This window comes from Garra rufa, chromosome 16, assembly GCF_049309525.1.
Source record: "Garra rufa chromosome 16, GarRuf1.0, whole genome shotgun sequence".
Classification (NCBI taxonomy): domain Eukaryota; kingdom Metazoa; phylum Chordata; class Actinopteri; order Cypriniformes; family Cyprinidae; genus Garra; species Garra rufa.
In genome coordinates, this window is record NC_133376.1 from 37,430,829 (window position 1) to 37,458,280 (window position 27,452).

Sequence of the window (27,452 nt, forward strand, 5' to 3'; positions counted from 1 at the left end):
GTTTCAGTGCACAGCGCTGCAGAGCACTAACTGACCTCTTAAAGGGCCAGCGACGTGTGCCGAGTTTAACCGATCTCCGTTTAGTCAACGGTTTTAAAACACACACAATTAATCTACAAGTAAGAGTTAACCATTAAATAATGCAATTACACATAAACAGTAAAAACTTTACAGCTGTGGTGCTAAAACCCGAAAAACAGTAGCATTTTAAGGTTTCCCTCAGAATGGGTTTTTAAAATGACGGTTAAATTATAGTAAGGCCAAGAATTAAGTAGCTTTAATGTGTTGTTCTGAAATATAAACTACAGACAGTCATTAACAAGTTGCTAGATAAGGACTACAACTACCACAAGGATGTAAGTTTACCTTCTTGATCAATCAGGCAACAATTGTAGTCCTTAAGCTAATTAGCAATGGTGTGGCCTAATCGATACATGTGTTTAAAACACTCAACATTATCTGATTTTGTGGCCTTTCTGGTAAATGAAGTTTCGTTTTACAAACTCTTTGTGTATTTAATTATGTAGCCTAAGTTATATGTTATAACATATGCTGGTTAGGTATGTTTTGGTGCTGGGATGCTGGTTAATGCTGGTCCTTATCTGGTTAATGCTGGTCCTTTGCTGGTTAATGCTGGTCCTTTGCTGGTTAATGGTGGTCCTTAGCTGGTTTATGCTGGTCCTTTGCTGGTTAATGCTGGTCATTTGCTGGTTAAAGCTGGTCCTTAGCTGGTTAATGCTGGTCCTTTGTTGGTTAATGCTGGTCATTTGCTGGTTAAAGCTGGTCCTTAGCTGATTCATGCTGGTCCTTTGCTGGTTAATGCTGGTCATTTGCTGGTTAAAGCTGGTCCTTAGCTGGTTAATGCTGGTCCTTTGCTGGTTAATGCTGGTCCTTTGCTGGTTAATGCTGGTCATTTGCTGGTTAAAGCTGGTCCTTAGCTGATTCATGCTGGTCCTTTGCTGGTTAATGCTGGTCCTTTGCTGGTTTATGCTGGTCATTTGCTGGTTAAAGCTGGTCCTTAGCTGATTCATGCTGGTCCTTTGCTGGTTAATGCTGGTCATTTGCTGGTTAAAGCTGGTCCTTAGCTGGTTAATGCTGGTCCTTTGCTGGTTAATGCTGGTCCTTTGCTGGTTAATGATGGTCCTTTGCTGGTTTATGCTGGTCCTTTGCTGGTTAATGCTGGTCATTTGCTGGTTAAAGCTGGTCCTTAGCTGGTTAATGCTGGTCCTTTGCTGGTTAATGCTGGTCCTTTGCTGGTTTATACTGGTCCTTTGCTGGTTTATGCTGGTCCTTTGCTGGTTTATGCTGGTCTTTTGCTGGTTTATGCTGGTCTTTTGCTGGTTTATGCTGGTCTTTTGCTGCTTAATGCTGGTCCTTAGCTGGTCCTTTGCTGGTTAATGCTGGTCCTTTGCTGGTTAATGCTGGTCCTTAGCTGGTTAATGCTGGTCCTTTGCTGGTTAATGCTGGTCCTTAGCTGGTTAATGCTGGTCCTTTGCTGGTTAATGCTGGTCCTTAGCTGGTTAATGCTGGTCCTTTGCTGGTTAATGCTGGTCCTTAGCTGGTTAATGCTGGTCCTTTGCTGGTTAATGCTGGTCCTTAGCTGGTTAATGCTGGTCCTTTGCTGGTTTATGCTGGTCCTTTGCTGGTTAATGCTGGTCCTTTGCTGCTTAATGCTGGTCCTTAGCTTGTTTATGCTGGTCCTTTGCTGGTCAAGGATCAGCATAAACCAGCAAAAGGCCAGCATAAACCAGCAAAGGACCAGCATAAACCAGCTAAAACCAGTATCCCAGCACCAAAACATACCTAACCAGCATATGCTGTTTTTTTTTCAGCAGGGTCATGAATATTTTCACTACAAAGTCTATTGTTTTTGTATTTTAGAATAAAATGGATGCCATTTGTGAACCTGGACCACAAAACCAGTCTTAAGTAGCACGGGTAGCCTATGTTAGCAATAGCCAAAAATACATTTTATGTGTCAAAATGATTAATTTCTCTTTTATGCCAAAAATTATTAGGATATTCAGTAAAGATCATGTTCCATGAAGATACTTTGTAAATTTCCTATGGTAAATTTATTAAAACGTAATATTTGATTAGTAATATGCATAGCTAAGAACTTCAAGGCAATTTTCTTAATATATATATCTTTTTTTCACTCTTAGCCAAATATTGTCCTATCCCAACAAACCATACATCAATAGAAAGCTTATTTATCCAGATTTCAGGTTATAAATCTCAATTTTAAAAAATGGTCCCTTGTGACTGTTTTTGTGGTCCAGGGTCACATTTGTCTTTTAAGTTTTGTAGCCTGTATCTTAAATACACATATTTAAATACCATTTTAACACTTTTTGCATAATTTGATTAGATTAAGGCTTTTAACTGACACACATCACATAGGCTATATCTCTAATATCAACCCAAGCATGCTTTTTACTGACTTTGATATCTTCTTGCTAACCAAATGCACTTCATACTTCATAGCTATAAATGTCAGATATTTCCAGCATTCTGCAAATCCTACAGTGAAAATCTTATACCGTCATATTAAGTGACGTCATGAGTATTGTGCTTAGTTCACAGGGGGTATTTGTAAGTCTTCATTTTAGTTTCAAAATGAAGATGATGTGAAGAAAGGCTTGATCTGTGCTCCAAAAGCAATAGCACTTTGTTGTGAGAGAAAGCCAGAGGGTTCACTTATGGAGTTTCCTTTTCTCCCCTACAGCCCGATCTGATTGATGTAGGCAGGAACTGTTTCAAATGGGAAGCAGGAAGTGTCTGAGACAATAGAGGTTTTGAGGAGTGGTCCCCAGCTGTACATTTATGGATGAAGAAAAAGGATACCGTTGTGAATAAACTTTCCTCGCTGCCAACAGAAAGAGGAAAGCATTTCTACTCAAACAACAAATTCTTAAAGCTGAAAGTTAATTTCTAAATGGGCATCATAGATCAAAATACTACACAGAATTTCCCTCAGCCTTATATAACTTGTTGGATGCGAATGCTGAGTGCAACTTACGACATCTAGCATGACATATTAATAGTTGTGGTAACTGTAGTGAAGTAGTAGACGTAGTAGTTATTTTTTATATTTCCCAAAAGACAATTACATATAGTCCACAAGAGAAAATAATAGTTGAATTTATAAAAATGACCCTGTTCAAAAGTTTACATACACTTGATTCTTAATACTGTGTTGTTATCTGAATGATCCACAGCTGTGATTTTGTTTTATTAATAAAAAAAAATCCTTCAGCTGGCACAAATTCTTTGAGACCCATCTTTTCACACTGAGGACAACTGAGGCACTCATATGCAACTATTACAGAAGGTTCAAACATTAACTCAAGCTTCAGAAGGAAATACAATGCCTTAAGAGCCGGGGGTTAAAACTTTTGAACAGAATGAAGATGTGTACATTTTTCTTATTTTGCCTAAATATATATATTTTTTCCATTTAGTACTGCATTTCAGAAGCTACAGAAGATACTTACATGTTTCCCAGAAGACAAAATAAGTTAAATTTACCCTGATCTTCAAATTCCAAAAGTTTTCACCCCCAGTTCTTAATGCATTGTGTTTCCTTCTGAAGCCTCAGTGAGTGTTTGAACCTTCTGTAATAGTTGCATATGAGTCCATCAGTTGTCCTCAGTGTGTAAAGATGAATCTCAAAATCATACAGTCATTGTTGGTTAGGGGTTCAAATACACAAAAAGGCTCAAAAAAACAAAGAATTTGTGGGACCTGAAGGATTTTTTTTCTGAAGAACAGCAGGCAGTTTAACTGTTCAGGACAAACAAGGGACTCATCACTAAACAAAAAAAAGCTGTGAATCATTCAGGTAACAACACAGTATTAAGAATCAAGCGTATGTAAACTTTTGAACAGGGTCATTTTGATAAAAACAATTATTATTTTCTCTTGTGGACCATATGTAACTTTATGTGAAATATCTCACTCAGGTCAGTAGTGAATAAAAAATAACATGCATTTTCTTTAATCCCTTTTATTTCGGTAAAATAATTAACATTTTGCAGATGTACGCTGCTGTATATTGAACATAAGCACTAGTTTCCTATATATGGCTTGTATTATTTAATATATTGCATTTTATTTGACCAGTATATTCCCATATATTTTTGTTTTGTAAGGGATATACAAAAAAAAAAAACCTCAAAAAAGCTAGTTTTAGAAATACAAGACCAAACCTTTTATTCTTAAGACATTCTTGAGTCAAAAGCACACAGACAGATGCAAATGTACTACACAGCCCCTGAGGTCTTTCCAAGGCAGTAAAATACACAGATCTTTGTCACTTAAAAGGAAAAAGGGTGGAAGTCCTTTCAATCTGCAACCTCACAACACGGGGTGTTTTAAGTAATTTAATAAAGTTACATGGGTCACAATAATACAATAACGCTGAGTAATAAAGTTATTACACTTCCAAAGTATTTACTGACACCGTTTAAGACGTTTTGCACTGAATGATTTGATCATAGACTACAAAACGTATCAGTTAAACACGTCTAATACAACCAGACTCTTCTCCTCAGTGTACGGAGGTTGTTAAATCTCTGCAAAACAATATGTAAATTTTGTTCAACCCAAAGAAGGGAATGTATATGAATGTAAGGGGTAATCCACAGTCGCTTTCACATCCACACAGAACACAGGAGAGTGGATGTAAGTGATCTTAGGTCTCATCATCATCACTGTGGTGCTGGGCTTTCTCCTCACTCACGCAGCTCTCGTCGATGTTTTCCAGTGAATCTGCTCTCTGCACTGTCAGGTCAGCTATGTTGATGCAGGGTAGCATGTTCTGCTCCGGGTATCTCCACGGCTTCAGATTGGGATCGTGTTTCCGCTTCCACTCCGGGTACTTTAGACAGGCTTTGTAAATCTTTTTCATGGCCTGTGGAGAGAAAGGTAGAAAGATCTGGACCGTGCATTTTATACATGTTTTTATTGTAAAACATGAAGTCCATAATAGAACACTGTGGATGATTCGCACATTTCTAACCACCAGATGGCAGCAGAGGTAAACTGAAATTTGTGACAACATGAGCTTGGCTGTTGAGTTTTTTTTTTAACTTGGGTTATCAGAGGAATAAATTACATTTAAAAAAGATATATTATTTAAAAAACTACAGTTTTTGAGCGTAAAAGAGTTATTTTTAACCCATATGCAAATGTAACATACACACGGGTATGCAATAGCCAAACATACATTGTAGGTCAAAATGATCGATTTTTCTTTTATACCAAAAACCATTAGGATATTAAGTAATGATCATGTTCCGTTAAGATATTTTGTAAATGTCCTACCGTGAATATTTCAAAACTTAATTTTTGATTTAGTAATATGCATTGCTAAGAACTTCATTTGGACAACTTTAAAGGTGATTTTCTTAATATTTAGATTTTTTTCCACCCTTAGATTTTCAAATAGCTGTATTTTAGCCTACTATTGTCCTATCTTAACTAACCAAACATCAATGGAAAGCTTTAAAAAATGATCATTATGACTGGTTTTGTGGTCCAGGGTCACATATATGAAATGTATTGTCATATTAAGTAAAAACATATGTGAAACATATATTAACATAAACTATATGAATATGTATTGTACATATATGTCATGTAAATGCATATCTATCCTAAAACCTATCAATTTATTTCATATTATTTAAGTTAATATACAAGACAGACATATTTTGAAAGAAAAAAATATATATAGCTTATATATATATATATATATATATATATATATATATGTGTGTGTATATATATAATATATACAGCTATATATATATATATATATATATATATATATACACATATATAATATATACAGCTATATATATATATATATATATATATATATATATATATATATATATATATATATATATATATTTGTAAATTTGTTGTTAATAAAGTTTCATATATAAATAAAACATATATTGTTGACATACACTACCAGTCAAAAGTTTTTGAACAGTAAGATTTGTATTGTTTTTTTTTTTTAAAGAAGTCTCTTCTGGTCACCAAGCCTGCATTTATTTGATACAGCAAAAACAGTAATATTGTGAAATATTTTTACTTTTTAAAATAACTGTTTTGGATTTGAATATAATTTATTTCTGTGATCAAAGTTAAATTTTCAGCATCATTACTCCAGTCTTTAGTGTCACATGATCATTCAGAAATCATTCTAATATGTTGATTTGCTGTTCAAGAAACATTTATTATTGTTGTTGTTATTTTTATCAATATTTATTTATTTAAAACAGCTGAGTGCATTTCTTCCAGATTCTTTGATGAATAAAAAGATCCAAAGATCAGCATTTATCAGAAATAAAAAAACTTTTGTAACATAATACACTATACCATATATATATATAATAAGCAAGGGTGCTTTATATTGATCAAAAGTGATGATACAGATGATGCTGTTCTTCTGAACTTTCTATTCATCAAAGAAACTGGAAAAAAATCTACTCAGCTGTTTTCAACATAATAATAATAATAGATGTTTTTTGAGCAGCAAATCAGAATATTAGAATGATTTCTGAAGGATCATGTGACTGGAGTAATGATTCTAAAAGTTCAGCTTTGAAATCACAGGAATAAATTACGTTTTAAAATATATTCAAATAGAAAGCAGTAATTTAAAATAGTACAAATATTTTTAAATATTACTGTTTTTGCTGTACTTTGGATCAAATAAACGCAGGCTTGGTGAGCAGAAGAGACTTCCTTAAAAAAACATAAAAAAATCTTACTGTTTAAAAACTTTTGACTGGTAGTGTATATGGTTGCGTATGTATTTATCAAGTAAAATGACTTACTTTTGGTGCCACTAACTGTGAGGCCCTATTCACTACCCACTTGGGTAAAGACCCTGAAAAGAAACAATACACATACTGCTGTAAAAATATGCTCACAGAACAAACATCACCAGTATTATAACAAAGCTGCAGTTCGAGGAAAACAGTAACAATTTTGGCTGTTTTTCTTTAAATCTGGTTGTCATAAAAGCCTTTCATGGACAATGTTTGCACTGTAATTTCTGCCCCTGGAGCCTGCTGTACAAAGGCAATAAACTGAATCGAAGTGTCTATCCCACAGGTCACAAACAGCTGCTGCATCACAGCAACGGAAGACATTAATAATCAAAGCCATCGCTGCGAGCAGCACGGAAAAGATGACATCAGCAAATTCATAAAATATGTGTAAAGCAGGAGTTTCAAAGGCTTCCTGGCTCCCCACTCTGAGCACAAAGAAAAATGGAGATGGCTAGGCCTTCAAGACATCACATAAAATTACACCATGAAATACATGCTCTGTCTAAACACACGCGTGTATTTTTAAAGGGATAGTTCAGCCAAAAATTAAATGTTTGATGTTTGTTGAATAAAAATTTGATGTTTATCTGCTTACCACCAGGACATTCAAGATGTAAGTGACTTTGTTTCTTCAGTAGAACACAAACAAAGATTTTTAACTCAAACCGTTGCAGTCTGTCAGTCATATAATAGCAGTCAATCGGCACCACATTTTTGACAGTAAAAAAAATACACAGACAAAACCAAATTAAACCCCGTGGCTCGTGATGATACATTGAGGTGTTAAGACGCAAAACGATCAGTCTGTGCAAAAAACTGAACAGTATTTATATCATTATTTACCTCTGATCCACCGCAGCGTTCAACTATCCTGAGAGCGTTCACAACAGCCGACGCATGCCGGGTCAACACGCCTTTTGCATAGTACATGCATGCATATACGTCACGCATTGTTTACACAGTGCATAGTGGCACAAAATGGTAACTACTTGTGCTTATGCTGATTCTGGCAACCGATTACAAACTAAAAGATTACGTTTCCTTGTGCAAACTCATCCGGGAGTGTAGATTTTTCACCGACTACATTGCTCAATACAGTTGCACATTGTGGTGGATCAGAGGTAAATAATGATATAAATATCATTCAGTTTCTTGCACACACCGATTGTTTTGTGTCTTAACACCTCAATGTATCGTCACCAGCCGCAGGGTTTAATTTGGTTTTGACTGTGTATGTTTTTTTTACTCTCAAATATTTGGTGCCCATTGACTAGGGTAGGGTGACCATACGTCCTCTTTTACCCGGACATGTCCTCCTTTTTGGCTATTTTGTAAAATATCATAAAATGTCCGGGTTTTTTACCTCATTTCACTGACCGTCATTAATTCAACACTTTAAATGCAGCCACTGCCCACCGGCATTATTCTGAGGTACCTGTCTGATGACGTGAAAGACCCAGTTGTCAAAACAAAACAAACAAGGAGCTGCGTTGCAAGAGCTGTGTGTCACTATCATGCCGAAACGCAAATGTAGTTTCACAGACGAATTGCAAAAAAATACCCGATGTTCATTCGTGGTAGTGATAAATGGGAAGCAATGTGCACCATCTGCACCTATGCTGCCCTCCAAAGGCAAAGTGCAGTAACTACACCAACACTGAAACAGAGAAAAATGCCTTTAAAGTTTTTAGGCCAGCTAGTCAAACATGTTGACACTCTTGTTTCTCGGAAACACTCTCGTTTCTTTGGGACAAAATTGATCAGGAGACTTTGCCACAAGACAAAACAGTTTTCATAAAGTCCATTTTAAGCCTCAATTTTGAACAAATGCGTAGTTACTGCACTTTGCCTTTGGAGGGCAGTATGTGCATCCTGGGGAGGGTGTCCTCTTTTTGGATTCTCAGAATATGGTCACCCTAGACTAGGGCTGCTAGATTTTGGTCATAATCATGATTATTCAACACTCCAAACTTTATATTAGTCATTAATTTAAAGATCGCAATACAACCGAAAAAAGAAACAAATGAAAAAAAAAAATACTGAATACTTTTATGCAAGTCTAAAGTAGTCTAACAGCCTACTACAGAAACTGAATGTATTATTTTGAACGTAAAAAATAAAACAGTGTCTTCACTGTAAGAATTAAACATGCTTTGTTTCTTATTAAAACTACAAAAAAGTCATTTATTCAAGAGCAGTGAGTGATTTTTCTCTTTGTATTTTTACGTTTCATTAATATTAAAGGGGCCATGCAAAACTAACTTTTACATGTTGTTTGAACATTAATGTGTGTTGGCAGTTTATGTACACAACCACCCTACAATGATAAAAATACACCCAGTGGTATTTTTTTTTATCTTTAAAAGTAATATCCCCTTTTTAAAATCAGATCATACTCAGCTTCTTGTCGGTGTGACGAAACACGACAGAGGCCACGCCCACGATGGTTGATTGACATGAGCGTCTTACCTTAGACCTGCCCTCTCCGAGCTGAAACAGTCCGAATGTCTCAGATTGAGTGATTGAGGTGTTCTGTTGTTGGATGTTATAATGAACCTAGCAGCAGTCATTTACTCCCGACATCTGAGTGGCTGAAGATGCAGAGGATTAACGTTACTTTCGTTTTTAAAAGGAAAGCACCGATCCCGATCTACATATGCGTCTATGTTCGTGTGAAACGTTCCTGATGCAGCTTCACCCACAACAGAAGTGAGTATAAGAGTTTTTTATGCATCTTCGCAAATGGCCTTCCTTAATAATGTGCTTGTTGGCAAGTTTCACCGCTAAACGTGGCTAATTGCGGCTAAAGTAAACATTACAGCTCGTAATCCCACAGCAGAGAGGGGCGGGGCGAGCAGAGCTTATTTGCATTTAAAGGACCATGCAATAAAATGAGTTGATTTTTTGCAGAGCAGATTTTGACAAGGTAAAAGGGTGTTTTTTTACACTACTATGGAGAATTTTTAATCAAAGTATGTTATAGACTTTTCATTAAGACCCTAAAGAATCATATGAACTTGTGGAAAATGGGCATCCGATGACCCCTTTAAGCACAGAGACGACAGAAGGATATTATTTGTTGGTGCTTTAAGAGCCACACGGATCCAATATACTGTTACACACGTATTTTCATTCTCAACTGTTGATCATTTAAGACATAACTGACAAGGGTTTACATGAATAATCACCAAGCGCCTCATTTTGAAATATTTTTGCCTGTTTTTGACCATTTAGGCGCGCACCTTGCTCTAAAAGATAACTTTACATGTCCGTGTTCTGCTCTGTGTCTGAGCGCATAAACAGAACAGCTCAAATTTTCGTTGTTGCTTACATCAAAAAAAACATTAATAAATCACGTCCCATTTTATGAAAGTCACATGATTTTGCTGATTTGCATGTGAAATTAGGCTTTTATGGAGGAGCGAAAGCGCACCACTGGAAAGGGGGCGGAATGGGGCGCAATAATCGTTTCATCTCGATTACTGCATTTTCATGATTGTTTGAAAACTGAATTTCGATTAATTGCATTTAATAGCACTACCATTGACTGCAATTATATGACTGACAGACTGCAACGGTTTGAGTTAAAAATCTTCGTTTGTGTTCTACTGAAGAAACAAAGTCACCTACATCTTGGATGCCCTGGGGGTAAGCAGATAAACATCTCATTTTCATTCTGGGTGAACTATCCCTTTAAGAAAGCATGATGAAACTGCAGCACTCTTTGGAGTGGCGTTTTTATATATACACCAACTAGTAAGCCTCTAAACAGCTTAAGTGTCATGTAAACATGTGTTCATGGTGTACTTTTGATGCTGTCACCCCAGCATACTACTATTTAAAGGAAATCTAAATGATAGTGATCATGGAAATGAAAGAAGTTCACCTCGTGGATCCACTTGCGTCAAGTAATAAAGAGTACAGCAGTTTGCTCCACTGGATTGGATCAAGTACCCAGTGAGTAATGACACAGCTCTGACATAATCCTTCTTTGGTGGGTATTCCTGAAAAATAGCAACAGTGAGAGTTTAGTTTCACTGGAACGAGTCAGTGTTTAAAGTCGCAAGTACGGATAAGATATACAAACAGCCTGACCATTGTTTGACCTAAACAGCCGAGATATTGAAGGGATAGTTCACCCAAAAATTAAGACTCTGTCATCGTTTACTCATCCTCGAATTGTTCCAAACCTGTGTGAGTTTCTTTCTTCTGCTGAAAACAGATATTTTTGAAACAAACAAACTTTTATGGTTTAAAATATCTGTTTTCAGCAGAAGAAAGAAACTCATACAGGTTTGGAACAAAAAATATGTAAACTTATATTCTGAGCTGTGTATTGTATTACGGCTTCTGCTTAGGCTGGAAAACACGGCATGATTTTTGGCAAGGTTTTGTTTTTATTTGTCATCCGTTTCCTTGCAACGAGGCGCATGAGTTGGTTGCGTTCGGAACAACTTAAAAGTCTGTTAGTGATTGAGAGTTTATTATTGTATGATGTTCATTTTTGCAGTGTAAATATTTGCAAAGTTGACAAGTGTAGTGTTTTAAAATCTGTTTTAAAATAAGTCATGTAGTGTAGTCCAGCCTATAAAAAATCAGCTGGAATGTACAACAATGCAAAACTGCTACTATATTACAGTAATATTAATACTGAAAGTTTGGACAAACAGATAGACTACCAGTCAAAAAGATTTTTAATGTTTTTAAAGAAGTCTCTTCTGCTTAGCAAGCCTGCATTTATTTGATCCAAAGTACAGCAAAAATAGTAAAATTTGGAAATATTTGTACTATTTAAAAAAACTGCTTCGTATTTGAATATATTTTAAAATGTAATTTATTTCTGTGATCAAAGCTGAATTTTTTGCATCATTACTTCAGTGTCACATGACCCTTCAGAAATCATTCTAATATCCTTATTTGCTGTTCAAGAAACATTTATTAATATTATTATGAATATTAAAATACAAGGTTCTTTAATGAATAGAAAGATCCAAAGATCAGCATTTATCTTAAATAAAAAGCTTTTGTAACATTATACACTATACCATTCAAAAGCTCATTGTCATTTTTTTATTTTTGGTGGGAAATAAATGATAGAAATGAATACTTTTATTTACCAGGGATGCTTGAAATTGATCAAAAGTGATGATAAAAAGATTTCTATTTTAAATAAATGATGTTCTTCTGAACTTTCTATTCATCAAAGAACCCTGAAAAAAGTCTACTCAGCTGTTTTCAATACAATAATAATAATAAAAGTTTTTGAGGAGCAAATCAGAATATTAGAATGATTTCTGAAGGATCATGTGACTGGAGTAATGATGCTAAAAATTCAGCTTTGAAGTCAGGAATAAATTACATTTTAAAATACATTCAAATAGAAAACAGTTATTTTAAATAGTAAAAATATTTCACATGTTGCAAAATAAATGCAGGCTTGGTGAGCAGAAGAGACTTCTTTAAAAAACATTAAAAATCTTTTGACTGGTAGTGCATATAATTAGCTGATTTATTTCAGATTTATTTCAAGACATCAACATCTTGTGTCAGATTTTCCATGGAGAAAACAATGAAAGACATAAGCCTGTTGACGCTAGACATGTAATTATTCATTACAACAAGGGGATTTGATCACCCGACGCCGCACTTGATACCTCCGTCAGACTTTTGCCACTGATCGGGCCTCTTCTGTTTCAAGCACCTCCAGACCTGGAAGGCTGACCTACATACCAACTGACATACTGTGCTGCTGGACCATATTGTCACCTCTGCCAAAATGTCTCATAAAATCAGAGCTTCTACAGACCTAACAATCCAGACCAAACACAGACATACCGGGTGTTTGACAGAGTAGTTGATGATCAGATAGTCATTGCCAAGAGGAAGCCATGACCGCATGGTGACAAAGTCTCTGTTCTTCAACGGACTCGGACATTTCCCTGTAAACAAACAAGGACGTGTTTTAGAGGCCTGGTAGAGTATGAAACAGCAAGAAGGTAAATTTGGACATTATCCAATAATTGTATTTTTAACTCTAAAACATTCAACAGTGCAAATAAATGCAAAAATTTTTTACAGTTTATTAGCCATTTCAGATTATGTTTAAATGTATAACAAAATAGCTTAAAACCGGATTTTCTGTTTGTTTTCTTACTCGTTATAATTAAAAATGCTTCAAAAATGGTTTTGTATGTTGATTAGAACTGCATTGCATGTAGTTTAATACCCTGTAAAAATGTTATAACCAACAATTATTACCTTTAAGACCTATTTCTACCTGATTTGTGACCCTGGACCACAAGACCAGTCTTACGCAGCAATGTATGGGTCAAAATGTTTATCTGATGCAAAAAATCATTAAGATGTTAGGTAAAGATCATGTTCCATGAAGATATTTTGCAAATTTCCTACCGTAAATATAACTAAAACTTAATTTTTGAATAGTAATATGCATGGCTAAGAACTTCATTTGGACAACTTTAAAGGCAATTTTCTCAATATTTCGATTTTTTTGCACCCTCAGATTCCAGATTTTCAAATAGTTGTATCTCGGCCAAATATTGTCCTATCAATGGAAAGCTTATTATTTCAGCTTATGACCGGTTTTGTGGTCCAGGGTCACATTTAACCTATTAAAATTGTTTTGTTTTCTTAATCATTTTTTTATGCCAAAAATCTAAGATATTAAAGATTAAGATATTAAGTAAAGATCATGTTCCATGAAGATATTTTGTAAATTTCCTACAGTAAATATATCAAAACTTAATGTTTGATTAGTGCATTGCTAAGAACTTCATTTGAACAACTTTAAAGGCGATTTTCTCAATATTTAGATTTTTTTTGCACCCTCAGATTCCAAATTTTCAAATAGTTGTACCTCAGCCACATATTGTCCTATTCTAACAAACCACACATCAATGAAAATCGTATTTATTCAGCTTATGACCGGTTTTGTGGTCCAGGGTCACATTTAACCTATTAAAACGGTTTTGTTTTGTTAATGATTTTTTTATGCCAAAAATCACTAAGATATTAAGTAAAGATCATGTTCTATTAAAAAAAAAAAACTTCATTTGAACAACTTAAAGGCGACTTAAAATTTTTTTGTACCCTTAGATTTTCTCATTATTTTGATTTTTTTGCATCCTCAGGTTCCAGATTGTTAAATAGTGGTTTTGTGGTCCAGGGTCACATTTATCCTACAAAAATGGTTTTGTTTGTGTGAATTAATGTATATTTGTTGTTTCAGCGATGTTAAATAATGTTAAAATGGTATAAATCTTACCATTTTCAGGTTACTAATTTGTACTCTCATCACTCTTTTGTGCTACTTTGCAAGAAATTTATAAACGATTGCTGATATCCATGCAAATTTAACTGGGCTTAATACAACAACAAAAAAAGATGTGTTTGTGTTCTTCTCCAGAAACACAGTGGAAATAACAGCTCAGATGAGACAGAAACAAAGGAGTGACTCACAGGAATAATATCCTACATCTGCATTAACTGTCAGTCGTCCAATATCAAAAGTGTCGATCATGTTGGTGTCCCATTTCTTCCTGTAGCTCGTGTCGTGCAAGACGTCGTAAAGAGTCTCTGCTGTCACGTCCTTGCACACGATTCTCATCTAAGAGAAAAAAACAGACAAATCTTAAGAAGTTTTCCATTTCAGTTGAATACAAAGTATGTTGAGCCATGAAAAATCTCCTGTAGTTTTCCCTCTGGTACTGATAAAGTGCTGACAGATTTTGAATGCGCTCTGTTACCAGGCAGATGAAAAATGAAATCTTTTCACTGTGCTGACAAAGGCCTGCTAGCATTTATAGACAGATTGCCTTATCTTTAAAAGCCCTGCTTTCTCTGTGACTCAGCCATGTCAGGTCACAAAGAGTAAAAGTTGACACAGCAAACACTGAGTATAAAAGGATACAGAGATAAAGTGGAGCTTTAGCATTTGTATTTCAACCGTTTTTTTTCTTTCTCCAGGTATACGGTAGCTACCTTATCCCGGGTTGCGAGGAGGGTCAGGTAAGCATGAATACATCAAATGCAATGTGATCAGATATTGTATGGCCCTACGACGCAAGAAACCGTGTAACCCAATCAACTCTACCCTGGCGTCATTTAATAATTTATTCCCACCCCCCTACAACCCCAGCTTGATCGGCCGCCGCTCATTTCCATTGGGTTCCTTGGAACAAGTTTTATTTAGTCTCTATGAATGGAATGTCGTCAAAGACTACGACGCTCAATTATTCATGAAACGAACGCATCGGTGGCCCGGAGAGCGGCGTGAATTATTGACGAAGGTCTGTCATCTCCTTTCAGTTTTGCAGCCGTTACAGGTCTAAATAGTTTCCCCACACCTTTGCTGAAACGGCCCTCATGCATAGGTTCTCGCATCTAGCCATTGTCAGAGAGGTCAGAAGTGCTTCTACACACACACACACACACAAACAAAAAAAGAAACACAGTGAAAAAGCCAAACTTTGGTGAGCCAGCAGGAGGGGCTCAGGTTTCCTCATCTGAGCCTGCTGTTACCACGCTTTTCCGCTCTTAATTTTTCAGCACATCTCATGGGTGCAGTCTGTCCCTCAGAGACCGCTCTTTCATCTCAGAGACTGTGGATCATGAAGCCGTCAGGCCTGGCCTGCTCCACTGTACGCTGAGTTTCCCCTGGGCAAATGGCCCATAACCATATCTCTGTTTGTTTCTTTAAGATTTTCTCCAAAAGGGTCTGGAATCTGTGAGGAAAGCTACTGTTCAGGAGCTTAGAAGATATACTGTGCTACTGTTTTTGCACTGCAAACATATTTAAGCCTTTGGTTCACATGCTGAATCTTGTACACTACCAGTCAAGATTTTTATTGTTTTTAAAAGAAGTCTCTTCTGCTCACAAAGCCTGCATTTATTTGATCTTAAGTACAGCGGAAGCAGTAATATTGTGAAATATTTTTACTATTTAAAATAACATTATACATGTCTTTACTGTTAATAATAATAATGCAGGTGCATGAGCTGTAAAACAAAACTATAAATCAACATACAATGATTGTTAGACACAAAAAGGTAATGTGCACAGTGAATTTCTTCCTAAAATGCACAGGCCAACAGAACATGATCTCAGTATTGGCAATATGAAAAACCATGATGGAAAATCCAGCTTAGGTGTTTTGTAGCATAGCAACTGGTTTAGCTGGTCACTGTTGCTGCTCTATTTCAGTTAAACAAGTAACTATTCATTGCGTACCAATGTGAATTTCTTAGCTAACAGACTGTTCTCACAGTTACAAATGGGTTAAAAACAACCCAGTGCCAGGTGAATTGGGTTGTTAAGACATAGCGGTTCAGTTAAATGTTTAATTCATCCTTCTGGGTAGCTATAACTGAACTGTTGCTTAAAAATGACTTTATGGCACGCTTAAAATGAACCCAAGATAGGTTGTAAATTAAAATCAGACATTTTTAGTTTACATAGACCTTGCAAAATCTACAAAATGTTTATTATTTTACCAAACTAAGAGGGATCATACAAAATGCATGTTATTTTGTATTTTTTTGTGATAGTTGTTTGTGAGTCCCTTGTTAAACTGGCCACTGTTCTTCAGAAAAGTCCTTCAGGTCCCATAGATTCTTTGTTTTTTCAGCATTTTTGTTTATTTGAACCCTTTCCAAAAAGACTGTATGATTTTGAGATCCATCTTTTCAGACTGAGGACAACTGAGGGACTCATATGCAACTATTACAGAAGGTTCAAACGCTCACTGATGCTTTAGAAGGAAACACGATGCATTAAAAACCGGGGGGTGAAAACTTTTGAACAGAATGAAGATGTGTATATTTTTAACCAAAATATTACACTTCTTCAGAATCTCAGTTTTCTTAGGCTTGAACAATGAACATACATTTCTGTCATCAGTCTTTAGAGATAATTTCTTAAAATTACGCTATCAGTCAAAATGTTTTTTAAGAAGTCTCTTTTGCTCACCTAAGGTTGCATTTATTTGATTCAAAGAATTTAAAATTCTGAAATATTTGTACTATTTAAAATAACTGTTTTCTATTTGAATATGTTTTAAAATGTAATTTATTCCTGTAATCAAAGCTGAATTTTCAGCACCATTACTCCAGTAGTTTTTTTTTTTGTACGATTCTTCGAATAATAGAAAGATCCAAAGATTAGCATTTATCTGAAATAAAAAGCTTTTTACATTGTACACTATAACATTCAAAAGTCAGTGGGAAAAAAACTTTTATTTAGCAAGGATGCTTTAAATTGATCAAAAGTGATGATAAATGTAACAAAAGATTTCTGTTTTAGATAAATACTGTTCTTCTGAACTATATTTCTTCAGAATCTACAAAAGTCACTCTCAGAACTTACCATGATCTTTAAATTCAAAGTTTTCAAATTAATACTAGTCATTTCACCCTTTTTTAAATTTCTTTTACATAATGAATTACCTAAATAACAAGTACTGCATATCTAAATATCTACAAGTGATAGGCCTACTAGTACCAGCAACAATTGGAAAACTAGTTTAAAAAGTAATATCTGCAATACAGATCGCCTTGAATTTAATGCCAAACATGCAGTTTGTGACTAGTAACCAAGTAGGTACTGGTAGTAAATAAATAATTAGACCTATTACTAGTGACTAAATGAATCGATAGGCTACTAGTCACTATTGGATTACTAGTCATTAAAAAAGTAAAAGTACCGCTAAAATATATATTTCGTTCTAAAGGCCTACATGTTAAAACGGCTTGCCATATTATGCCGCGTTCTCAAGTAAATTAACAAAGAAAAATGACACAGAATAGACAATTACTATACAAAGACACATGATCTGTAATATCAAAAATATAATAGAATAAGCCTAATGTAGTGAGGACTGAAAGAAACAAGTTAGCGAGTGTGCGCGTCTATTAATCCGCATTGCAGCGCACTTGCCTTGAGTTTCTGCACAGTCTTGCACTCCTCATCTCGACACCAAACGGTCACTCCTCCTTTATTATAACGGGAAACCCAGCCATCCTGACTTTCACATTGCTCGCGGAAAGATAAGAAATCGGTGTCGTCCGGTATCTGGACTGGCATCTTGCCTCCCGGTGCCGTGAATCAAGTCAGGTCTTCAGGGCTAAAAGCTCCTCTCATCAATGATCCGCTCGTTTGTGTTGTCTGCTCCACTTATCGATGATTTCTGACGGGTCTAAAAAGCGGTTTTGCCGTTTAGTCGAACTGTTGCACCTCTGCTATCTGTGTATTGTTGGAGCAGGTGTATTTGAGCATCCTCTTCAGTCCTGTATCAGTCTCATACTGGAGAGAGGCATTATATAAGTAAGGCATCACGTTACTGCCATGTCGTTTTTCAGGTGGAGCAGTCTACAAGGGCTCATTTAGTCAGACTGACTGATGATCCGCGGATCAGGTGTCATGTTTGTCAATTCAAAGGATTTCTTTTCCGTGACTGTTTTGTTTAACCTGTGCAGGTGTGTAGCCTGAATCCAGCGTCTACTGTTTCCTACTCTATCAGCTTCCCTCAGCCTCACTCCTCCTTACTATCATATTGTGCAGAGGAAAAGTAAAAGTCTGCTTTGTTGAGGTCTAGAAGCACTATTTTTTTTTTTTTTTTTTTTTGCTTTGGAATGCTTATTTCGTCCAAAGACAATAAAATGCTTTGTCAGAACATCCAGGGGAATAGAAACCAAAAAATATTTTTCTTAATACGAAATATAGGCTATTAAATGTCAGATGAACTGTAAAAGTAAACCTGACTATTTGACATAAAATTAATGTTGTGTTGTTTGGACGTTGAGGGAATGTTAATAAAAAATTTGGAATTCAGATTTGGGAATTATAAACTCCGAAGGTCAGAATAATAATAAAATGTGGTGGGAAGTTTTACTGGGTGGTTTATCTTCACTTGAGTAGTTGCCAGTTTTCAATTAAAAAGATGCTAGTGACAGTCACAACATCAGTCTGCTGTTTTCTTAGGCTTGAACAATGAAAATACATTTCTATTATCAGGTCATTTGTTAAAATATTTTAGTTTTTTATGACTTATGCTACCAGTCAAAAGTGTTTTTTTTTTTAAAAGAAGTCTCTTTTGCTCACCTAAGCTTGCATTTATTTGATTCAAAACAGTAAAATTCTGAAATAATTTTACTATTCATAAGTGTTTTCTATTTGAATTTTTTTTTTTAAATGTAATTTATTGCCGTGATCAAATCTGCATTTTCAGCATCATTACTCCAGTCTTCAATGTCACATGATCCTTCAGAAATCAGTCTAATATGCTGATTTGCTGTTTAAGAAACATTTTTATTATTATTATCAATATTCAAAACTTTTTTTTAGGATTCTTCGATTAGCAGAAAGATCCAAAGATTAGCATTTATCTGAAATAAAAAGCTTTTTCTAACATTGTACACTATAACATTCAAAAGGAGTCAGTGGGAAAGAAATTATAGAAATTAATATCATCAAAAGTTATGATAAATGTAACAAAAGATTACAATTTTACAATTTTAAATAGTAAAAACATTTTAAAATGTTACTGTTTTTGCTGTACTTTGAATCAAATAAATGCAGGCTTGGTGAGCGGAAAAGGCTTCTTTAAAAAAACAGAAAATCTTACTGTTCAAAAACTTTTGACTGGTAATGTTCAACTAAAGCATTAGATACATAGTTTCAGATTTTGTATTTCTCTAGTAAACCATCTGCAGCTTCACTAATTATTGCTCAATATACAGTAGGATACACTAGTGCTAAAAGCCCCTTAAAGAAAAACAGTTATTATTTATTATTACATTTCACTAAATTTGTTACTATTGGAGTTTGTTGACTTGTACTGTTTTGTGTAAAAAATAAAATTAAGCTTCTCTCATCTTGGACAAATTTAGCACCACTATCCTTAATGAAACCATTTAGCTAATATCCAAATTTTGCTCATATGTCACACAAGGAGTGTGTTTATAACCATAAGATGGCACTAATGAACCCCTTAGGACAGTGGCTCTCAACCGTGGTGCAAAAGTTGCTTAAAATAAGATAAAATGAGCTTTAAAACAACTGAAAACCAAGATATTTCTTATTTTAATTCAATGCCTTCCAACTGTCTTGAAACCCCTATTTTAAAAGTGTGGTTATCAGATGTGGAAAATTAATATAAATTAATAAAACTGTCCAAATCCATGGGCATTTTTAGTAGAATATATGTTTTTCTCATTTGTAATTGCTTCAATTAGACAAGAATATATGTTTTTTTCTAGTGATGCAAGTTAAAAATATTTTTTCAGGTACTAGAAACTGAGTAAAAAAAAGAAAATCTAAAACACTTATACCCAGTAAATGATAAACAACTAGAAAAGTTATGCAAATTTATTTATAAAAAAAGGAGAGGGATACTTGAAGAAACTTTTGTAATTTTTTTATAATAATATTATATAATAATTTTATAACAATATATTATACATATAATAATTTATTATATAATAATTTACGTTAATCTATGGATGCTTCTATTTTTTGAAAAGTATAGTATATAGTATATCATTGTGGACACTGGGAGGACTTCAAAAAGTCAAAAAGTTTGAGAACCACTCACACTTGGTTCTCAAATACTATGCAAAAAAAAAACATCTAGTCATGTGCCCATGTTTACACTGAGCTAAAGGCACCTTAAATTATGTCTGTAGGTGTTTTTATCACTGTTAGATGATCCTTCTGTTATCTTTAGGCTGACCATCTCCACAACCTGCATTTTGCATTCAGCATTGTATAAAGTATGTGCAGCCCAGCTGTCTAGAAAGGCTTTGCTGTGTGTTGCTGGAATGTTTTGAGATGATCTCAGCCTCCTCCTCCTCCTCTATGTGGCAGGGTCATGAGATCACACAGGCTCTCCTCTTTCCCTGTCCTGTAATGTGGCCTAACAAGGGTTCACTGTAGACTGATTCATTCCATCAGGGTCAAACCAGGGCATTCGGTATGGCACGTCTCACATATGTCTAAACATCGCTGCCACTGAAATATATTGCGGTTTAAGTTTAAGTGGACGTGGAGTGCATTAAGCACTGAGAGGTCCGGCTGGACTTTTTCTCTAGTTGAAGTACTGGATGAATGATTGAACTTTTCCATACTGGCACAAACACATATCGAGGGAATCCTGAGAGCGAAGGTCTACAAGAGCATGTTGTGTTGACCTGTTCCCTTGAGGCATCAGCCGCAGTAACCTGATCCTGTGTCAGATACAAAGCTGCACAAATAGTCCCTCTTATTTCATAAAGCACTTTTGTGGATGATATTTCTACTTTGGTTTCTTTAGTGATAGTTGTTCGTGAATCCCTTGTTTGTCCTGTCCCCGCTGTTCATCAGAAAAATCCTTGAGCTGGCACAAATTCTTTGGTTTTTTAGCATTTTTGTGCATTTGAACCCTTTCCAACAATGACTGCATGATTTTGAGATCCATCTTTTCACACTGAGGACAACTGAGGGACTCATATGCAACTATTACAGAAGGTTCAAACACTCACTGATGCATTAAGAGCTAGGGAGTGAAAACTTTTGAACAGAATTAAAATGTGTACATTTTTCTTATTTTACCAAATATCATATATTTTTTATTTAATATTGCCCTTCGGAAGCTAAAGAAAGATACTTACATGTTTCCCAGAAGACATTTACCCTGACCTTCAAATTCCAAAAGTTTTCACCCCCGGCTCTTAATGCTTTGTGTTTTTTCTTCTGGAGCATCAGTGAGTGTTTAAACCTTCTGTAATAGTTGCATATGAGTCCCTCAGTTGTCCTCAGCGTGAAAAGATGCATCTCAAAATCATACAGTCATTGTTGGATAGGGTTCAAACACACAAAAATGCTGAAAAACCAAAGAATTTGTGGGACCTGAAGGATTTTTTTCTAAAGAACTGCGGGTAGTTTAACCGTTCAGGACAAACAAGGGACTAATGAACAACTATCACTAAACAAACAAACAAAAAACAGCTGTGGATCATTCAGGAAACAGCACAGTATTAAGAATCAAGTGTATGTAAACTTTTGAACGCAGTTATTTTTATAAATTCAACTATTATTTTCTCTTGTGGGCTATATGTAAACATCTTTAATGTGGAATATCTTATTCAGGTCAGTACTAAATAAAACATAACAAGCATTTCTTTTTATTTTGGTAAATTAAATTAACATTGTAAACTTTTGACCTCAACTGTGTATTAGTTAAAATTAGTAGTTAAAGTAGTTAAAAATATTTATTTGTTGAAGACAAATACATTCATACAAAAAGTAAATAAGCTTATTATAAACACCATATAATAGATATATTAGCCAAACTATTACTTAATGTAGGCTAAATATAATAATTTTTGTCTTTTTACATCTTAATTTTACTTGACTGGATCCAAAAATGTTCATTTGTGGGTGAAATATTCCTTTAAGATGAAACTAAAAACTATTTAGTTTACTTACTATGAATAAAGACAACTTCAAAAGACCTTAGTGCTCATCAAGGCTGCATGTATTTGATTAAAAATTCTAAAAACAAAAACAAAAAAAAAACAGTAATATTGCTAAATGTAATTGGAATATAAAAAAATGGTTTCTATTTTAATATACATTCAAATATAATTTATTCCTGTGATGCAAAGCGGAATTTTCATCAGCCATTACTCCAGCCTTAAATGTCACATGATCCTTCAGAAATCATTCTGATATGCTGATTTATTATCAAAGTTGGTAACAGTTGTGTTGCCAAATTTTTATTTTTTATTTTTTTTTTTTAAATTCTGTAATTCTTTTTTCAGGATTCTTGATGAAAAAAGTTAAAAAAGAACAGAATTTATTCAAAATAGAAATCTTTTCTAAGATTTCTAAGCATAAGTTTAGAGTATGTTTTTTTTTTTTTCTTTTCTTTTTTATTATTATCATTTCCTACGCAAACCAAACAAAACCGTTTTAAACCATTGTTTTTTCAATCTGGCCTATATTAAAATGCACTTTAAATAAATGACACGCTCATTTAGCTATTTTCAATGTGAGACAGCCGCTCTATCTAAACAGAAGCGAGCAATAATAACAGCAAGTCCATTACTCTGGAAATTTTATGTCACTTGAAATATGAAGGACTATAATAAATTAGATAAAACGCTGGCATAAACATAGACAACGTGGGATGATGCAGTCCAAGAACGTCCAAAAATAAAATAACTCTTGACACTGGGGCACTAAACAAAGTACATCGTGAATTATTTCAACAGATTTCCGCACATCTGACCTCATCCGAGCCGATTCATCAGCTGGACCGGAAAGATGCTCTCCGACTGTTTATAACAGGGATTCCATGCAGCTCATGGGGTAACCATGAAAATCTGCTGGTATATACAAAGCCACCTGTTATATCCGTCCTTTAAGATACCCAGTGTTTTCATGTCCGTGTTGGACGTTTTCTTTTTAAATATTGTTTTAGGGTCAATGCTTGCTAAATTGTTTTCTGGCTTCGGTTAACCTGATCCTGGAAGCAGGAAGTAATGCCAGACAGTTAGGAGACCACTGGTACCCCAAGGAGAGTGGAAAAACACACTTAATTGTTTCCCCTTAAGCTTTAAGGTAACCCATATTCCCGTGGCTTGATATGGGAAGCTGCAGCGACACAGGATGCCGCATGGGCATTTTTCAAACCGTTAAAAATGATTCTGTTGACACCCGAGTGTTGAATCAACAACGGAAAGAACGAATCATTCAAAAAAAGAACAGACAAAGTGTGAAATGCATGCAGCTTCAAAGGAGAGCTCACAGTAAATTAGCACACAATGGGATTGATATCAAATGGAACGTTAAAATTCCACTTTCACTCTTTTTTGTTTACTGGGCATCTGAAGCATTGAGGTATCAAGATTCAAAGGGCAAATGGGTATTTCTTCTCCCTCTGGAGGTTTCAGTGCAAAAGGAATGTGCTCGTCCCTGGATGAAGCTGAGCTGAACATTAAACGCTAGGCCCCATGGCAACTCCTGGACGTGGCCATAAAAAGTAATAGAAGAAACAGACCTCAACAAGGTAATGTGCCATATTTCATTTCTGACATGAAATAACAAATACAAAATAGAGTGTAAAAATTAGACTGTCAATCAATGTTGAGTCCTTTTTACGAAAGATTAGACACTTTTTATTGGAGATTTCCTTGTTTTTGAACAGTAAGGATTTTAATGTCAGCAAGCCTGCATTTATTTGATTCAAAATACAGCAAAACAGTAACATTTTGAAAGATTTTTACTACTTTTTTCTATTCGAATATAATTTAAAATTTAATTTATTCCTGTGATTTCAAAAGTGATTTTTTTTTATTCGCGATTCAAAAAATATTTATTATTATTATATTGAAAACAGCTGAGTATAATTTTTCGGGTTTCTTTGATGAATAGAAAGTTCAAAAGAACGGCATTTATCTGAAATCAAACACTTTTGTGACATTATAAATGTCTTTATCATCACTTTTGATCAATTTAAAGCATCCTTGCTAAATAAAAGTATTCATTTCTATCATTTCTTTCCTAAAAAAAATAAAAATAATAATAAATTATACTCCCTCCAAGATAAATGCTGAACTTTGGACCTTTCTATTCATCACAGAATCCTAAAAAACAGTTTTAAATATTGATATTAATAATAATAAAAAATATTTCTTGAACAGCAAATCAGCATATTAGAATGATTTCTGAAGGATCGTGTGATGCTGAAGACTGAAGTAATGATGCTGAAAATGTAGCTTTGATCACAGAAATAAATTACATTTAAAAATTTATTCAAATAGAAAAAAGTTAGTTAAAAACAGTAAAAATATTTCAAAATTTTACTGTTTTTTTGCTGTACTTTAGATCAAATAAATTCAGGCTTGGTGAAAAGCTTTAAACTTCTTTAAAAATCTTTTGACTGGTAGTGTTTTAAACAGATGTGATTTATGTGATTTTAAAATGCTATTAACATCAGATAAGAATTGAAGACTGGATTTGTATTGTGTAAAAAATATCAAAAACCTGTGGAAACAAGAAAGATTTATGTTTATTATGTATAAAAATAGGGGGGATTGAAGAAACAGATTGGAAGGTTTGTTGCAAAAGGTTTTAAATGGTTCTCCAGAGGATGTCTATGTGATCAAAATGTTTGATTTTTCCGCTTTGAACTTAAAATCAAATCCAAACAAGTCTCTCAACATGCAGTTATAGCAGGTAAGTTATTCACATCTAACAGGGAACGTTCTCAGAACTTGGCTACCATTCTGGCAAGGTTCTCTCAAAGTTATGAACAAATGCTCTTTCAGTAAAGCTAATAGAAGATTCATTTAAAGTTATCAGGGGCCAGTTGCATAAAAAGAGTCAGTATGTTTGAACAACTAGCAGTTGCCAACAGGTAATCAGTCTTAATTTGCTGATTCAAACTGGGCCAACCTACAATTTTGTAACTGATTTTAAATAGTTATCACCAGTTTTAAAGAAAACAAATTAGATGACTAACCTTTTAAAGGTGACGTAACATTTTAAAGGTGAAAATCGGACTTTTTCCATGTTTAAGTGCTATAATCTGGTCCCCAGTGCAACTACTAACCCAGAAATGTGAAAAAGGACAACACAGTAACTTTGTTTTGGTAAGCGTTTTTCTGCAAGCATGTGAAAGAACAAGCATGTCAGACTTCCCTTGCATGTCAGACCTTATTATAATATTACCGGCCCTTAATCTGCAAGTTTCCACCCACATCGCACGTCATTTGTTGTCTCAAGAGACAATGGTGTACCAGTTTTAATGCAATGGCAAAGCAAAGCAAAAGCATGCTAACTGTTCCTTCTTTGGCTGCACAGACGAGCACAGAACACGTTTTAGAGTCCCAGCCGCAGAGAAGATGAGAGAGCAGATGTATTTATTTATTTATTTACTGTATATTAAACATGTGATTTCTTTCTCAGCAGTTTATCTTCACAGACATAACCGACTGTTGTGTGTTTTTAACATAAACTTGTGTGTATTTGACAGTTTATGCGCAATAAGACATGAAAGAGAACTTGGTTTAGTACTCATTTGCCATGTGACAGCTGCTTTTTCTGTGCATGTGCTTTGGATGTGTGTGCTTAGAAAACCCTATATCCGAAGTTCATTTTGAAAATGATTTAATAAATGATCTGTGGGGCATTTTGAGCTGAAACTTCACAGACGCATTCTGGTAACACCTGAGACTTATATAATCTTGTAAAAAGAAGCATAATAGATCTCTTTTATGAGTAGTCTAAGCAGTTTATGCAACAGGCCCCTAGTCTTCAATAATTTTGTTGAATCATTAGCAAAAAAAAAAAAAACTAAAACTGTATTTATATACTGTTCATTGAAGATGTTTTTGAGAACATTCAAAAGTAACATTCCCATAATGTTTTCAAAATAATATAACGGAATGTTCCCCTTAATAAATGTTCAGAGAACTTTTAGAAATTATGTCATCATTACTTAATTGGAATGTTAGCAAAACGTTCCGAGTGCATATTTTTCTTACTTGGGTTCATAGTGTAAACAACTAAAGTCCAAAGTCTGACTTATTTTTATGCATATGTTAGCTTATGTTTAATGCACAGCCGTTTAAAGTATCCTTTATGTGATAATGTGCGCGAATGGCCTTGACATATGTGCACAAAAAAGTTTCAACCTTGTCCAGTCTCTGCACTTTTTCTCAAGAGCGATAAAAATGTCTTTGTATTCATTTAAAGTTGCGTGCATTCTCTCACACAAACACTTATCAACACAGACATAGTTTTACTGTCTTCAGTAGTTTGTTGTTCCTATTTTGTCTCCTCTATTTCTTCAACCTAAAGTATACATTGGGCTTTATTGTTATTCGCCTATTATGCCCCTTTTTACAATAAGTAATGTAAGTCTCAGGTGTCCCCAGAATGTGACTGTGAAGTTTCAGCTCAAAATACCCCACAGATAATTTATTATATCATTTTTAAAATGCCCATTTTGAGTGGAAGCAGAAACATGCTGTTTTAGTGCATGCCTCTTTAAATGCAAATGAGTTGCTGCTCCACGCCCACTTTTCCAGAATAGGTCTGTGCCTTAACAGTTGATAACTCCGATATTCTGCTAAAAAAAATCTGTTCGGTTTTGATTATCATGTATATCACACCGAAATTATGCATTTTAAAGCCATATCATTTTAAATTTCTGATATAGGGTTTTCTGATCTCACACATCCGAAGCACAGGAACAGAAAGCGTCTGTAACACGGCATGTGACTACTAAAGATCTCTTTCATGTCTTATTGTGCTTAAACTGTCGGTTATGTCTGTGAATGTCATGATGTTAAAACTAGTGCACCGATGTCACTTGCGAAAACAAAATTGCAGCACCATGGGTGGAAACATGCAGATTAAGGGTTGATTATATTATAATAGCATCCCCTTTTTACGTCACTAAGGCTCGTTTTTTCACATGCTTGCAATGAAAGTTACTGGGTTATCCTTTTCCCCACTTTCTGGGTTGGTGGATGCACAGGGGATCTGATTTTAGCACTTAAACACAGAAAAAGTCAGATTTTCATTAAATATCCCCT

At 34.8% G+C, this 27,452-nt stretch overlaps 1 protein-coding gene across 1 annotated transcript; it reads right to left on the reverse strand.

The window, feature by feature from the left end:
• Positions 1-4,198: 4,198 nt before the first annotated feature.
• On the reverse strand, positions 4,199-18,154 carry stard15 (StAR-related lipid transfer (START) domain containing 15). The gene is made up of 6 exons (XM_073820937.1): positions 17,806-18,154; positions 14,331-14,478; positions 12,687-12,790; positions 10,738-10,855; positions 6,855-6,907; positions 4,199-4,915 (listed from the first exon to the last, which is right to left on the reverse strand). Exons 1-6 carry the CDS (start codon positions 17,950-17,952, stop codon positions 4,697-4,699), a joined length of 789 nt encoding a protein of 262 aa, XP_073677038.1. The 5' UTR covers positions 17,953-18,154; the 3' UTR covers positions 4,199-4,696.
• Between the last annotated feature and the right edge of the window lie 9,298 nt (positions 18,155-27,452).